The sequence below is a fragment of the Merops nubicus genome, unplaced genomic scaffold, assembly GCF_000691845.1.
Source record: "Merops nubicus isolate BGI_N331 unplaced genomic scaffold, ASM69184v1 scaffold177, whole genome shotgun sequence".
Classification (NCBI taxonomy): Eukaryota; Metazoa; Chordata; class Aves; order Coraciiformes; family Meropidae; genus Merops; species Merops nubicus.
In genome coordinates, this window is record NW_008622332.1 from 1 (window position 1) to 15901 (window position 15901).

General features: G+C 39.1%; 1 protein-coding gene across 1 annotated transcript in view; it reads left to right on the forward strand.

The window, feature by feature from the left end:
* The first annotated feature begins 1855 nt into the window (after positions 1-1855).
* The window catches only part of COL12A1 (collagen, type XII, alpha 1), a 102108-nt gene continuing 88062 nt past the window's right edge, over positions 1856-15901 (forward strand). Inside the window, exon 1 of the mRNA XM_008944742.1 lies at positions 1856-1999. Coding sequence (XP_008942990.1) covers positions 1927-1999 — 73 coding nt within the window. The 5' untranslated portion in view covers positions 1856-1926. The remainder of the gene's footprint in view (positions 2000-15901) is intronic.

The following is a 15901-nucleotide window of genomic DNA, read 5'->3' on the forward strand; positions in this document are numbered from 1 at the left end:
TTTTTTTTTTTTTTTTAAGTAGTTTCTACAGAGTAAGTAGGAAACCTTTAGACCTGACCTAATGTCTGTTTGTGTCCCTGTTGAGCCAGCAGGAGGATCTTTCCTCCACCACCTCCAGGCTTGATTTTGCTCAACCAAATTTGTGAGAAGGAAACAAAAGGTTTCTAGGTGGGCAGATGAATGTTTTGACTGAGACATTTTATTTAATGGAAGAAAAATATACATCAGGAATGGCAGCCCTGCAGCAGTAGTGAACTCCTAGATGCCTTTGTGAAATGATTAATTTCTGTTGCTCTTCAAAAGATGGCACTCCAAGCCCACACAAGATTTGCAGGACAAAAATGCATTTACGTCGAGTTTAGGCAATGCATAAACTCACTGCAGAATGTGGTGGATGTGCTCAGGGGCAATAGTTTCCCACGCAGAGCAGTGATATGATTTTGGAGCTTTCAGGAAAATTTAATGCTAGCCTTGGTCTTGTGTTAGTCTTAGGGAATCTTTATGGTCAATATTACTGTTCTGTTTCCCAGCTGGAGGTATCGTTGGACTGAGACCTTTGCTTAGTTTTTCTTTGAGCTCTTGGTATTTTTATGCACAGTAAAGGCATTTGGCTACGGCGAGGAGATCCAGCTGCCTGGCAGAAGTCTGTTAAGTTCAGTGTCAGTAACTGGGAAATTCCTGGGTCTCTGTAGTGTCTACCCACTAAATATGCATTGCTGGTTAGTTTTTTTAGATGTCAGAAGAAAATTATTTTGCCCTTCATCTGTTTTTGTGGACTAATGATTTATGTATTTTTCTTTTGTTTTGCTCTTGGCACCTTCCTGATAAAATCTGTTGCCTAATTGCTTTTGGAATTCTTTCCTCCAGCCTAATTATGATATATGATGCATTTATGACTTGATTCAAATAAATTACCCCTCGCCTACTTCCCTAGATAGAAAACCCCAAACTTTAGAAACAATTACATGCATATGTGATGAGGACTGTTCATATTAGCCTTTACTTAGACAAGGAAACAATTTGGAAGTTTTGCTGGAGTAACTGGGGAGTAATTTGATGTGACCTAGAGCATTTAGTTATGAAGGCTTGCAATTAGGAACCACTAAGTGGCCTAATCCAAATTATTTTGCTAGACAACCTGCAGTGATTGCAAGACTCTTTCAACTGCCTGCTTTTTATAGTGTATTTTAAATCTATTTTCTCTCAGGACGTGTAAATGAATTATCAGATGTTGAAACATCATGGCTAGACAGATGTGTCAGGTTTCAGCTGTATTACACACACTTCTGAATAATCTATTTCAGACCTTCAAGAAATGAAGAATAGCACATTCGTAGGCAGAACCTCTCACAAAAAGTTTTATTACTGTTTCCAAACTGCCTTGAGACCACTAAAACGCAGCTAACTAAGTGCTTCAGCAGTTACGAAAAAGGAGCTGAATAAAATCCCCAGCTGAAAGAGACATTTAGTCAATCCAAGGCAGGAATGACCTCTGAATTAGCTATCATCACACTCGGCGATGAAGTCATGGAGCTTCCTTCTGGCTCCTGCCTGTGTGGAGGCACAGATCTTCACTGTGCTTCTCTGATCAAATTAACCCCAACTAGGTTAAAGCCGTGTGTGCGTACTGTGGTTGGAAAGGGTTCAGCAACAAAAGGCACATTATTGCGAGACGAGACTCTCCAATTAGTCATGCAGATCTGTCATCGTCTTGGATTGCTTTCAAGTCTAGAGGTTTCAACCTGGTCCCGTGGGTGGGGGGCTGGGGATAAGGGAACAAAGTAAAATCCACGGTTCGTCTTTTTTATGTTTCATGAATACACCCATGCAATCCTCTAATCCACGTGTATCGTTTCCTTCTCCTTTCTCCACCCCACCCCCATCACTGCAGATTCATTCATGTTGTTGTGATCTGAAAGGGCAGAAATGAAGACAGCACTGTGCTTGGCAGTCGCTGCTTTCTGTGCAGCCGCCCTCCTCTCCTCCATCGAGGCTGAAGGTAACCTTCCCCTCCCCGTCCCCTCGCCCCCGGCGCTCCGCTGACCAGCAAACCTCCCAACCAGCCTTGAGCTACCGGCTCACTCCCTCTGTGTTTTTGAGTGTAGCTACTTCACCTTCTCTCTTCTCTCCTTCAGAGAAATGCCTCTCCTTCCTTGCTCATCTCCTTCTGTGCTCTGTTCCTCCTGGCTAGCCAGCCAGACCATAACTCCCTCTCTCTGTCTCTCTGGTGTGCTGTCCACGCCTCTCCACAGACAGGACGCGGGCGGGCCGGCGTGGCTACTGGGGCGAGTTCCCTGAGGAGCCCACTGCCAGTGCCACGGCCAGCGGGTAGCCCAGCTCAGCTGGAGCCTGCAGCGCTGCCCCGCTGGCGGACCAAGAATGGCTGGGCTCTCTGCTGTAGCGTCTCGCTTAGTTGTGTTGAGGAAGGCGATGAAAAACCCAACAACCCTCAGATTTGAAATAAAATGCTCCAACAGAGTCTGGCTCTCTGCGCCTGCGTGTTTTGTCTGCGCTGGACCCCTCGCCTCCACCCTGCTGGCACACTGGCCCCCCCAGCTCGGCGGGGCAACCCCCGGCTGAGCACTGGGGTGGCTGGAACCTCCCTTGGGAATGCTTTGGCCTCTGTACTGGGTATGACTTGGGGACATCCCTGGGGAGATGCCGTTACCATCATGATGTACGTCCTGAGCACCGCTGGAGGGTGACTGGGCTTTGCTGTGCTGGTTAAGGCCCCACACTTGCATGGCTCAAAACGACCTGGGTCCGGTGCGTTTGCCTTCCCGATGGATTAACAACCAGTGTGGGGGCAACCTCCCCTGTCACCCTCCAGGTGAGCTGCACGGCTTTGGTCGTAGTAACACTATTTCTGACAGCAGTGGCTGCCAGGGGGAACGGAGAAGCTGAATGTCCTGTCCTGAAATTACTTGACCTGACCTCTGGGACCTGGCTCTATCATAGGGTGAACTGAAGCACTGCAGGTGAACTCCCCCAGATTTACTGGAAAAAAACAGAAGCTGATAATCTTTCTTTTTTTTTTTTGGTCCCTTCTTTTTCTGTATTGAACTGAAACAAATTCTCTGGTCATGGCCTGCCATCAACTCCTGTGTCTGGACCTGGTCACCTTAGCTGATGGCTACTAAAAAAAGCATGATGTGTCAGAGATGTCTGTGAGGCGTTTGCACCACCAGTGTCAGTGCTTCCTTGGAGCACACAGATGTAAAGTACACTGGCTTTCTGGAATAAGATGACATTTCTGCCAGTAGTGCAACATCTTGTCACCCTGGGAGAGAATCAGCCTGCTGCTTTCCTCTCATGTTGCGTTGTTGTTGGCTGAGGAACCAGAAAAGGTCATCTGAAGTAATTTCAGAGTGGTGTTTGAAATGCAGGGCTGTTGTGCTAGGGAAAGCAGAGAAAGTGTACAGTTTTCATGGAGGAAGGGATTGGTTGTGTTTGTACGTTCTTCCCTATCTTAAGAGGGAGCTCACCTGAAGCTGGAGAAATGCTACTGTTGTCCTGCACCACTGATTATATGCATGGAGTAATTTCGAAATGTAAGCAACGGTGTTTTATTTAGCTATAGTATGGACTAAACCACTCATAACTGGAGTACTGTTAAGAAAAGCACTAAATATTTTTTTTTTGGAGAGGCACGCAGTTATTTTATAACAGCAAAACTAGATGAATTGCTAGACAAGCTGGCCAAGATCTCATGTTGAAGGATGCAAGGATGTGCCATTGCCAAGCAAAAGAGTGGACAAAGCCTGATCTTGGGAGTTGCAGAGCACTCCTGGACAAGACTGACATTGCTCTGAAATGTGTAATAAATGAAATACTTAGTTTAAAGTGATCAGGCTTCTGTGAGAAACTTCTAGCTCCAAAGTTTTGAAGTAAGAGCAGAAAAGTGTCTTGAGTAGCAAGTGCAGTGAGAAATGGTGGTGCTGAAAATGGAAGTTCAGAGCTAGCAGTACTTTAGGACCTGCTCTGGTGGGAAATGCTTTTTGCAGTGTATTTTTTTGTTTGCACTATATTGGTCACCTTTCTGTAGTCTTTTAGTTTTGTGCTTCAGTTTTGCAACATCTTTTAAACTGCACATTGGATTTTATTTATTTTTGTTCTAGTATCATTACAACTTAAATCCTCTCTGCTGAACTGACTTTCTCCTGTGGACATTTGTTCTTTAGTCTATTTTTCCACCTTTCAGATCATATCGTGGCAAATCTCTCTCCCCACCAGCCAGTCCTCTCTCTCTTCTCTCTCTCTTTTTTTTTTTTTTTTTTTTTTTTTTTTTTCCCCCAAGTGTGTTTTGTTTCTTTGGCTCTCCTTGTGGTTTTCACAAGAGATGTGGTTTGAATTTTCTTTCTTTGAGGTGTGGGTAGACACTTAATGGGATGAAAAAATGACAACAGGATAAGAGATAATGTGGTTTGATGTGTTATAGATTGTTGATATGGGGTGGGAAGACGGAGTGAAAGTGGAGGTAAGGAAAAGCTTAGTTCTATTTTTCTGCTTTCCTTCAGCTTTAATTTTTCAGTCTCCCTTAGGAGTAGATCTGGTGTTTATCTAATACTGCTGTTCATGGGTTCCTGAATCTTCCAGGATGAAGCTGGTTCTTCATTAGCATCACAGCTGCTCTGCGAGTCCTGCGTGAGAGCCGTGCTCTGTTGCTGTTGGCAGGGCAGCTAGGCGCAGTAACGGTGCTCGAGCTTTCCTGCAGAGTTCAAGCTTCCCCCTGAGCAATGCAGGGCTTTCTAGCTGGTTGGACAATCGCTGAAGCAGCAGTGGGGGTAAACCCAACATATAGTCCAAATTCATTCATGGCATTTCACTGGGGAAGTTGTTTACCCTGGACGAGGGAACAAATTTGTTTCCATGCTCGGTGTTTTTGCTGCTTTACAGTGCAATTCTTCTTGCTTTATTTTGCAATCCTTCTGACATTTCTTTCTCAGCTTAAACTTCTTGTGTGTGATCCTATATTTGATGCTCTGTTTAAGTTGTTTCTTGCCTTTACAGTCCAGCGAACTGCAGTACTCCAGTGTGTCCTTGTGTTAGGATTTCTTTCTGTCATGGTATTTTTTCCATCTGTAATCACAAATAGCCAGGGAGAAATCTATGTCCTTTCCCTAGATAAGATTTTTTTTTTTCATTACTTCAGACATAGTTAAAGCAAGCAGATTAGTATGCAAATAATCTGTTACTTACAATCTCAGGTTAATGTTGTGATGATGTCATGGCTTGTGTAGTATGTTGTAATACAGAGGAATTTTTCAAAAGCACAGGAAAAGATCAAGGAAATCATTGGTTCTCTGTGACTTCACGGAGCATGTGAAGGTGCTGACTTTTCAATGTTTCAGGAACTGGTTTAAACCTAGAAAAGTCTGCTTTCTAGGTTGGAGGGAGGGAAGGACGGCATCACTGAGCCAATTGTGGGGCCTTTGTTTAGTGCAGAAAAACGTTTGTCAGGTGAAAAGTCTGTCTCCAGGACATGCAATACATAAGTGACAAATAACTGCTGCATAACAGTTAGAGAGGATTAGAAAAATTCTCATGTAATAAAGCTTGTGCTGGATACATTAACTTTCATTGACTGAATGGTTTAGAGGTGATCCAGGATAGCTGAAACTTTTAAAGTTAACAATCTCCTATTCAGGTTTGGAACTGGTTGGTGGGACCATTATTATATTACTTTTTGACATATGATTTCAATCTTCAGAGAAACTAGCTGTTGATTTCCAAGTTCCTAAAAAAAGAACTGTGTAGACTGAGGTGTGAAATTGAAATTTGTATATACAGTAATGTGACTATAACTTCCTGTTTTTCTTACTGCTAAATAGAAGCAAAGTGTATATGTGTGTATGTATACACACACTTAAGTACATACATAAATATGCACAAAGATACAAAGTTTGGTAAATATTAATGCATGCAGTGTGTATATATATATATATGCAACTGTTTAGTTATATCCATTTTTATATGCATATTTTTTTTTTTCAAAAACACACATATGAGTGATATATCTTGTATTTTGAAGAAATTTCATATACATGTATAGAACAAAACAAAAAAGCAAAAGCACAGGCAGCAAAGTTTGTGTTGTGATTGGCAATGAATACCTGACAAGGCTGAGAAACTGCTCTTTACTACATTTCTAGGCTATAGCTTGGTTTTTTTCCCCATTCACACTGACTTAAAACAAGCTTGACTGAGGGTGTGATCTAGTTAGTTGTGCCAAACCCATGCCATTTATGAAGAAAACAGTAAATGAGTTTTGACCTCTTCCAGCCTCATCAGGGCTTATCTCACTGAGCGCAAGGCTGGGCTTGTTCGTCAACTTCTGTGGCATTTATGTTATTTTAACATGGGCTAACATGTTATTTTATGTGCTAATTATATGAGTCCTTTCCAGTGATGAAATTACAGATTTTTTTTTAACATCGGGATTGTGGATGGCAGCTCCTTTCAATTTATATTACTTTTAAGTGTGGTTCTAGATTTAAATTGCCTAATCTGATTATATTTTACTACTGCCTCGTTAAGATATCCATTGGGATCCTCTAGCAGTCACATTGTGTTATCTGTAGAAAGCTGTAGACATTTGTATTACCTGCTAAATAGTACAAGATAGTACAAGACATGTATAGCATGAGAAAGATGCCTTACTCTATATTTTTGTTTCAGAAAATATACAGTTATTATACACGTATATAACATGAGGAATGACAACGAATTAAGTATATTATGTTTTTTTTTTTTTTTTTTTTTTCCTTTTGTGGTATATCAAATCGGATATCTGATTGAGGAATTTTTATCGTAGTTCTAAGAATGGTAGAATTTAACACTGTGTAAACATTATTGTCATACAGCAAGATATTTTTTTACTGTTCTGGAAACCTGTAGGAGGGCCATACTTTTCATACTGAACCAACAGTGACACTAGACTTAACTGTGCTAAGGCAATATTAATACCATTACATGTTATGAACATGATCCAGCACCTTGACGAGTCAGTGAGAGGTTTGGCATGGAGTTTGATGGGCATGGAATCAGACTGATCAGCAGTGTCACTACCCTGTAAGCATAGGTGCAACTTCACCTACACGAGTAGCCTGACATCAAGGCCACTTGCTTGAGTAAAGTTGTGCTCACACATCAGCCTTTGTAGCGTGGAGTTTTAAGTTTTGTCCCTCTAATGTCACAAACTACCATCGCAACCGGGGGCAATTCTTTCTTAGAAGTCTGGTCTGATTCCATATTGCAGATGTATTCTTTTTCCACTGGTGAATTCCCTTCTGCAAGAACAATTTTAGTAAGGTGGAGTAACAGTTGCCCTGTTTCATTATCACAAGAAGGTTTTTATCATCTAAACCTTTTGCTGTAGTTGAGGTTGACCTATTGTCCTCAGTCATATGATCGTAGTTTGGTCTTCACCGCACAGCTGGTTTCACATGGGTGAAATCTGACTCATGTGAAGGTCCATGGATATTTTGGAGATTCTATTTGTGTATCAAAAGGTCACAGGCCATCTGGAAGACATTTTGATGACATTAGAACCAAACTGACTTTTTTTAACTCGGGCAAAGTTTCTTTCTGGATCTCAGTAGGAGAAGTATTCAGTGCTTGAGTTTGATAGGCCAGTCACAGGTTGAGAATGAATGGATTTGAAGTGCAGCAGCAAAGACTGAGGTTAGGTGTCGAGAATAACCTCATGATGATGAGGGGAGTGAGACTCTGAAGTAACTTCTGTGGGAAGGTGGCAGTTTTGCCAACAGTGGAGGTCTTTAAGAATGATCTGAGCAAACATGTCAGAAGTGACATGGGGTGGCTGATCATGTCTTAGCTATGGGGTGGACAAGGGGACTTTTTGATGTCCCCAGCAATGCCATTGTTCTAAAAGGCTATGAACACCTGGAAGAACAGATACGTCACTTATGTATCGATGTACTATTCGTTACCTGCGAAGATCCACATCTGAATTTTCATAAAATGGATGAAAATCCTGTCAAATGTTAAAGACTTCTCCTCACAGTCAGTTTTTTCAGTTTATCTGGAATCCGGTCATTTGGATATCAACAAGTTGGGCTGCTGCTGTCCTTCAGCAGTTAAAGCCTAAGTCTCTGCTGCAACATGCCAATTTACTTGCAAGGTTGGTGGTGCTATTTTTTCCATGTACTGAATTTTTTTTTTAAAGCATGCTCAGGTCAGTTGTCTCTGCCTTTGCATTAAATTTGTCCTGAGCCATTGCTACTGAAATAATATTTTATAATGATATTCTTATCACCTAAATGTATTTTACTATTAACACCTGTTGCATGATTTTGATACTAAGTAACTACCTTGCTGTCTCTAGCATTGTGATGCTCGTAAACCGAATGATGAATAAAGTATGCATGCAGGTTAATGGTCTAATCTCACTGCCTGTGTATGGGCAATAGGAAAAATAACATTCACTTTAGTACTAGCGTATCTATTGTATCAGTATTGCAAAGCCATATTATCCTATGGTTGGAAATGATGGTAAATTAAAAGTAATTAAATGCCTACACAATTGGTTGACTTTTTTTTTTTTTTGAGCTCAGTGTTACCTACTGCAATTGGACAGCATCTTTACATAAGTATACGTTCTAGCTTTTAATTCTTTATCTGCTCTTTAAATTATGTTCAGAACCAAAACAAAATCTGACATATAATAGAGATCTTCAGTGAAACAGAGAAGATCTCTCTGGTAAAAATGCCTGCAAAACAGTCTCACAAGTAGTTAAGGAAAGTATGGCTGAATCTAATCTTACTTTGTAGACCTATTTAAGCAATAATATATAATACACCTACCATGCACTGACAGTGAGTCAGTAAAATACTGCATGAATAAGCATGACCATTTTAGAAAGAGAATATCATTATAAAATATTTATGAAATGTCTTTGTGTAATGAACCTTGTACATGGAGGCTTTTGTCCATCGTGGGAAGCTAAAAAAAATAATATTCAACATTTCATTTACATATGCATGATGCTGCAAAACAGCGTATGTAAACTATTTCTTCCTGTACTGTTCAGTTACTTCTGTCATCAGCTCCCTCAAGTTTTATTTGCAGTCATTTGTTCAGATTACTGGTGGCATCTTTGCTGTTTTCCATAAATTCTGTAAAATAAATGTCCATAAATATACTTTGATGTTGTCTTTTCATAATTAACCATTGTGTTGTTTGGAACCATACTGGCATTTTACGTTAAAATGCCACTACTAGTATGGGTACACCTGCTGCAAAGGGAACATGAAAACAACCGTTTACACCTTTGAAATTGTACAGCAATCTGGTGTAAACAGGCAGAATCTTATTTTTGTGAACTTTTGCATCAGCTCAAATATTTCAGCAAATTGCAACCATTACTAACCCCATTTATTGTCCCCTTAGTTCCTGAATCCTTTGCAGCCATATGCAAAGTATGTCACTTGAGTGGCTTCTAGGAACAGAGGTGGAGCTGTCTGTATTTTGAAATAAAATGATACATCAGTATATCATTATTACTGATATACATTTTATATGTATATTTGTATTTAGACCCTAACAGAAATTGCTTTATTGAACGTTAAATGCCCAATCTTTTCCTGTATTCTTTAAAGTTATTTTTTTTCTCTGCCAAGTTTCAGTGAAATTGATAATGAATATGACTATGCAGAGAGTATATTAAAAAGCTGATCAACTCCATGATGTCTAATTAAGAAGAGTACTGTGTTCTCAGTGTCCTAAATGATCTCATGATATTGTAAGCAGGTTGTGATTTGGCATGCTTGTACGGATTGCACCCAGCATGTAAAAAAAATTTCCTTTAATTGTTATGTGAAATGTTTGCATATGTGGTGATTATCTGTGAACTCATTGTACATGTATCCAAATGTGTTTTCTGTGGTGCTTGATTTTGCTGGCCATTCTTGAATGTCTTGGCAACTCAAGAAACATGTGTTCTGTGCTGTCCTCTGTAATGCGTATACTCTTTGATGTTTTGTCATATTTTGTCAGCTTTCATTTTACTCTTTTTCCAACAACATATCTTTATATTTGTTGGAAACAAATTTATGCAAAGACAATTTTAGTATGCTTTGCTCAACATTATTTATTCATTTGCCAAAGCTTGTTCAAACTTTTAAACATGCACTTGCTATAAATCTTTTGCAGTTAATCCACCTTCAGACTTGAATTTTACAATTATAGATGAGCATAATGTTCAAATGTCATGGAAAAGGCCACCAGATGAAATAGTGGGTTACAGGATAACGGTGGTTCCAACAAATGGTGAGTTCTGTAAAAATTTCTGTAATTATTTTTTTTTTTAAACTTGGGTTTATTTTGACTTATATGTAACATAGATATGAGAGTAGATGTTAACATCTTTCTGAAGTTTGTGATCAATACTGGGTAGCAGCAAAGGGCATACAGGAGGGAGCAGTGATTGTTCCAACTTAGAATTTTTCTTAGCATAGCATTTACCCTTTGGGGACTGCAAGTAGTAAGTTTTGGACACCTTTCATTTGCAAGGAGGAGCAAAAAGAAGGTAGTATCACCACTCTGCTCCTCTTCTGTGCTTCTACCTTAAAGTTAGAGAATTGTGTTGTACTTCACTCAAGTACTTCTCTCAGGGGATATATTGTGTGTGTTGGGTAATGATGCAGTGATGATGTCATGTAACTTCCTGATAATGACTTTGAGAGACACCCATTATTCTATTTCACTCTGAGAAATAATCAGTGTAAAAAAAGTAATCTGCCAGAACTGGACCATGATTTGATAGATGATGGTACATTTTGTATGTGCATTTTAAGTCTGAAATTTCTTGACATTTATGAAACGCTTCAGTAATTTTGTTCACTGTAGCAAATGGGTTCTTTTGAAGTTTCATGTTTCAAAATTCTTACTTCAGGAGAAAAAGAAAGTGTATAATTCTAAAATTATCATTGGATTTTAGATAGATTATTCTCTGTTGCATTTTTTTTTTTTTTAAATGATCAACTTGTCACTGATATTACTGGCTTTCAAGGCTGCATTAACTGGTTTATATTTTTGTTGCAGATGGGCCTACTAAAGAATTTACTCTTTCACCTAGCACTACCCAAACTGTCCTATCAGATCTTATACCTGATATAGAATATGTTGTATCAATAGCTTCATATGATGAAAGTGAGGAGAGTCTACCTGTTTTTGGCCAACTGACAAGTAAGTGCCTATAATACAATTAGAAAACCAAGATAACTGGGTGGTCATTCACAAAACTTGGCTTTGTTCCAGTTCCTCAACAAAATTGCCACGTACTTTGACTCTGGTCAAATGTAGCTGTCCGAACAATCTTTTTCCATTAAACATAATTCCTAGTAGAAGCAGAGTTAATTTGCAAGAGATCAGAGAAGACTAACATGTCTATATTGTGTCTTGATGACTACTGTAGAATTCTTTGCAGAAGGCCATTGGTTCTTTTGAGCTAAACCTGCTTCCTACAAAGTGCATCTGCTGAAGTAAAGGGGAAGACTCTCATTGACCTCAGTAACAAATGAACCTGACCAGCTTCCTGTGTGTGAGAAAAAAAACCCAAACCTATCATCAAATAATAAAATGTGACACAATATATCTATATGCATTAAAAATATAGAATTAATTTTTTTATAATTTATGTTTAACACTTCAGGAAGCATAAAATAAAATTCATTAAATAAAAATGTTAAGCACAGCAGACTAGCTTATAGGACACATTTTGTCACATGCCTCAGGCTTCCCAAATCAACCACAGGAAAATTACTTATGATGACTTCCACTATGTGTTAGAGAGGGGTAATATTGGTATTTCATCCAGGGATTTTGTGGTTAATTTTCAGGAAATTTCTGTAAAAGACGTACAAATACGGTGGATTCTTCATTATTTGTGTTTTTTGTATTTTGTGTTGCCCTGAACGCTATGTTGTCAAATCTGTTAAGTACAGATGATGTATTCATAGCTTGTGTTTATGTTTTCATGTTCTGAGGCTTGTCTGTCTTGAGATTTGTGTCTCTAATTCCCTACAGGCTTTTCTTTGATGTTTACAAATTTAATCTGATTTCCTCCAATAATTTTCTGTGTTGTGCTTTGTGCAGTTCAGACAGGTGGTCCAGGCATACCAGAGGACAAGAAGGTTGAGGCTCAATTACAAAGTAAGGTGTTTAGTCTTTCAGCTTATCTGACATTTTCTGAGATATGTCTGATTCTTATCTGACATATCTGAGATTAGAAATGTCTAGCTTTAGGGTGCCATAAGGTTCTGCTCTGTTCCTGTGTTATCTACCAATGAAGTTAACTTGTAAAATTGTCCAGAGTTAAGAAAACTTGGAAAAGGACTGAGATGGAAGAAATTTATAGCCACATTGAAAGAACAAGATGCAAAGTTGGTGCTGAAACTAGGAATTTTATGAAAGTAACCTGCACAAGTCCATGAGTGTCTTGTCATGTTAACAAAAAACGTTGTGCTGTGGATAAAAGGCATTGCAGAAGAACCTGTGCAGATATTATGGAGAGATAAAAATGCACAGCAAAAGTGATGACATAATGAAATGTTCCTATAACATCAAACAGTTGTAAAAAGATTTTTATGTGAGCTTTCATCTGCTGTGGCATAACAGATCTTGTGTAATAGTGTGAGAGGTGTCTCAAAACTGAGTAGGTAACAGTTCCCTGTTGATAATGACAGCTAGAAGGCTCGTATGGGTGTTGGCTTATGTCAGTGATGCTTACCCATGTAAAATATACTAGCTAAGAATATCAACCTATTAAATATCTGTTTGTTTTGTCTTTTATCTACTAAGTTTCTGTCAGACATTTCTCACTGATTTCTAAGAACGCAATTGCTCATTTGCTAATAGAGATTTTTGTGTGTGTGTGTTCCAGGATGCTCCATAAGTGCAATGACAGATTTGGTTTTCCTGGTCGATGGTTCATGGAGTGTAGGGAGAAATAACTTCAAATATATTCTGGACTTCATGGTTGCCCTTGTATCAGCTTTTGACATTGGGGAAGAAAAGACGAGAGTTGGAGTGGTTCAGTACAGTTCAGATACAAGAACAGAGTTCAATTTGAATCAGTATTTCAGAAGAAGGGATCTTATTGATGCAATTAAAAGGATACCTTACAAAGGTGGCAATACAATGACAGGTACAGATTTCCCACATATGTGTTTATTCAGCATTTCATTTTAAAATTCCAATTTGCTTTAAATCCCAGTTCATTCAAGCCTAATAAAATATAACTTGTGGTGGTGTTTTTAGGTGAGGCTATTGATTACCTGGTTCAAAACACCTTTACTGAATCTGCTGGAGCAAGAAAAGGCTTTCCCAAAGTAGCAATTGTCATTACGGATGGAAAAGCTCAAGATGATGTCGAAATTCCTGCAAGAGAGCTTCGCAACATAGGAGTTGAAGTTTTTTCTTTGGGTACGTTGATGTTTTTCTGTTGATTGAGAGATTAACATTCCTAAAGAAGTAAGCTTGATATTTTACGGGTTCTGTAAATTCAAGAATTTCTCTATGCCACTATTTCCATGTGTATGCCTTGAAATGGTTAGTTTGTACCCTCCAGAGTAAAACATACCAACTGTATTGATTTGATAATATTTCTGTAGCTCCTACATGGAGATTAAGATGACTGACAAGCATAGCTTCAGCCTTGGCCATATTAAAGATACCATACTGTTTTCTCAGGCTGAAAATGGAGTATGTCACCTCATTGCATTGATAATTATTTTGTAATTTGGTTATTGATAATGACAGAAGACAGAACTGAATTAAACTCAGCTTTGCCCTAGGATGTTCTGGCACTTTATGAATACATTCACAGGTGTCTGTATTTTATGGCCACTTAACATAGTCCTTTCCATTGCACCTTCTAGGAATCAAAGCAGCAGATGCAAAAGAACTCAAGCTAATTGCATCTCAGCCTTCACTGAAGCATGTGTTCAATGTGGCTAATTTTGATGGAATTGCGGATATACAGAATGAAATTATCTTGCAAGTGTGCTCCAGTGTTGATGAACAACTAGGTGAACTGGTTAGTGGAGAAGAAGGTGAGATATTTTATGTGAATTTATTTATTGACTTCAGTTTATTCTGGTGTGTATTTAGGGGGGCTATCCTTTCCTTGCTTTATTTCTGGAGTTTGATCTGTTACCTCATTTAGCGAGTGTGGAAAACAGGTTTCCGCTTAGTGCAGTTAAATGCGGGAGATCAGAACATGTGATGTAATAAATGTGGAACAGCTCCATTATTCCATAGTTTCAAGGGCAACACCATGTGCAGTTATCGAAGTCTCATACAGTCAGTCTGGACACAGGCAACACTTCTATGGAAAAATGTACTAAAGGAAAAAAAAACCTGCTTGTTGAAGGGGCAGAAAATGTAGTAGGTTAAGAACCAAGGAATGGAAACTGGAGAATGCTGAGAAAACACAGATGTCAACTTGTATCATTGAAGCTTTCTGGCCCTTGAAGACTTTAAGTAGCAACTTACTCTTTGACCAACATAGCAGCAAAGACAGCTCCACTGTCGTGCTCTGCTCAGCTCTGCTTTTGGTCGTACTCCCTGCTGTGTTTTCTTTGAGTGTAGCTTTCACTGCTGATGGGAACAGTATTAAAGCAAGGCAGGATTTGTCCTGGAACTTCTACTACACTCAAGGGACCACAAATGCATTGGTCATATTCCTGCACACTCACTGATGCCTCATTTGGATTGTCCTGTAATTCACTTGTATTAATGCCAAAAAAAGAGAGTGATTTTTAGTAAAGATTAAGCAAAAGATGACTAAAAATATTCATAAAATAAAAGTGTGGAAGAAAATCTGTTTTACAATGGTAATTAATATTTTGGGTTTACTCTTGATTTCTTTCAGTGGTGGAGCCTCCTTCAAATCTGGTGGCCACTCAGATCTCCTCAAAATCTGTTAGGATCACGTGGGATCCATCCACAAGCCAAATAACTGGGTATCGCCTGCAGTTCATTCCAATGATAGCTGGTGGAAAACAACATGTACTGAGTGTGGGTCCTCAGACTACTGCTCTTAATGTTAAAGATCTCTCTCCAGACACAGAGTATCAAATTAATGTTTATGCAATGAAAGGACTGACCCCCAGTGAGCCAATAACGATAATGGAAAAAACACAACAAGTAAAAGTTCAAGTGGGTGAGTCAGGAGCTACTATGTCATTTTCACATGGTAGCTTTTTGTTGTTCAAAACTCTGATGCTTGTTTTACTATCATGCTTTCATTATGTAGGAGAAACAGCTTTATTTAGCATGGTTTATTTTCTTTATAAGCAACTGGATGTGACACATGAACTGCAGATACAGTTATAATGCTGTGGCTATTGAGTATCTGTTTACAGTGGTGATTCTTTTTCTTTACAGAATGCTCCCGTGGTGTGGATGTAAAAGCAGATGTTGTGTTTTTAGTGGATGGTTCCTACAGCATTGGTATCGCCAATTTTGTTAAAGTAAGAGCCTTTTTGGAAGTGTTAGTTAAAAGCTTTGAGATATCGCCTCGAAAAGTACAGATAAGTCTTGTCCAGTACAGCAGAGATCCCCATATGGAGTTTTCTTTGAACAGATACAACAGAGTGGAAGACATAATTCAGGCTATTAACACCTTCCCCTACAGGGGTGGATCTACCAACACAGGCAAAGCAATGACTTATGTCAGGGAGAAAGTATTTGTTACAAGCAAAGGATCAAGACCAAATGTGCCGAGAGTCATGATTCTTATTACCGACGGCAAATCATCAGATGCTTTTAAAGAGCCTGCAATCAAGCTGAGGGATGCTGACGTAGAAATATTTGCAGTTGGTGTGAAGGATGCAGTGCGTACAGAGCTGGAAGCAATCGCATCCCCTCCTGCTG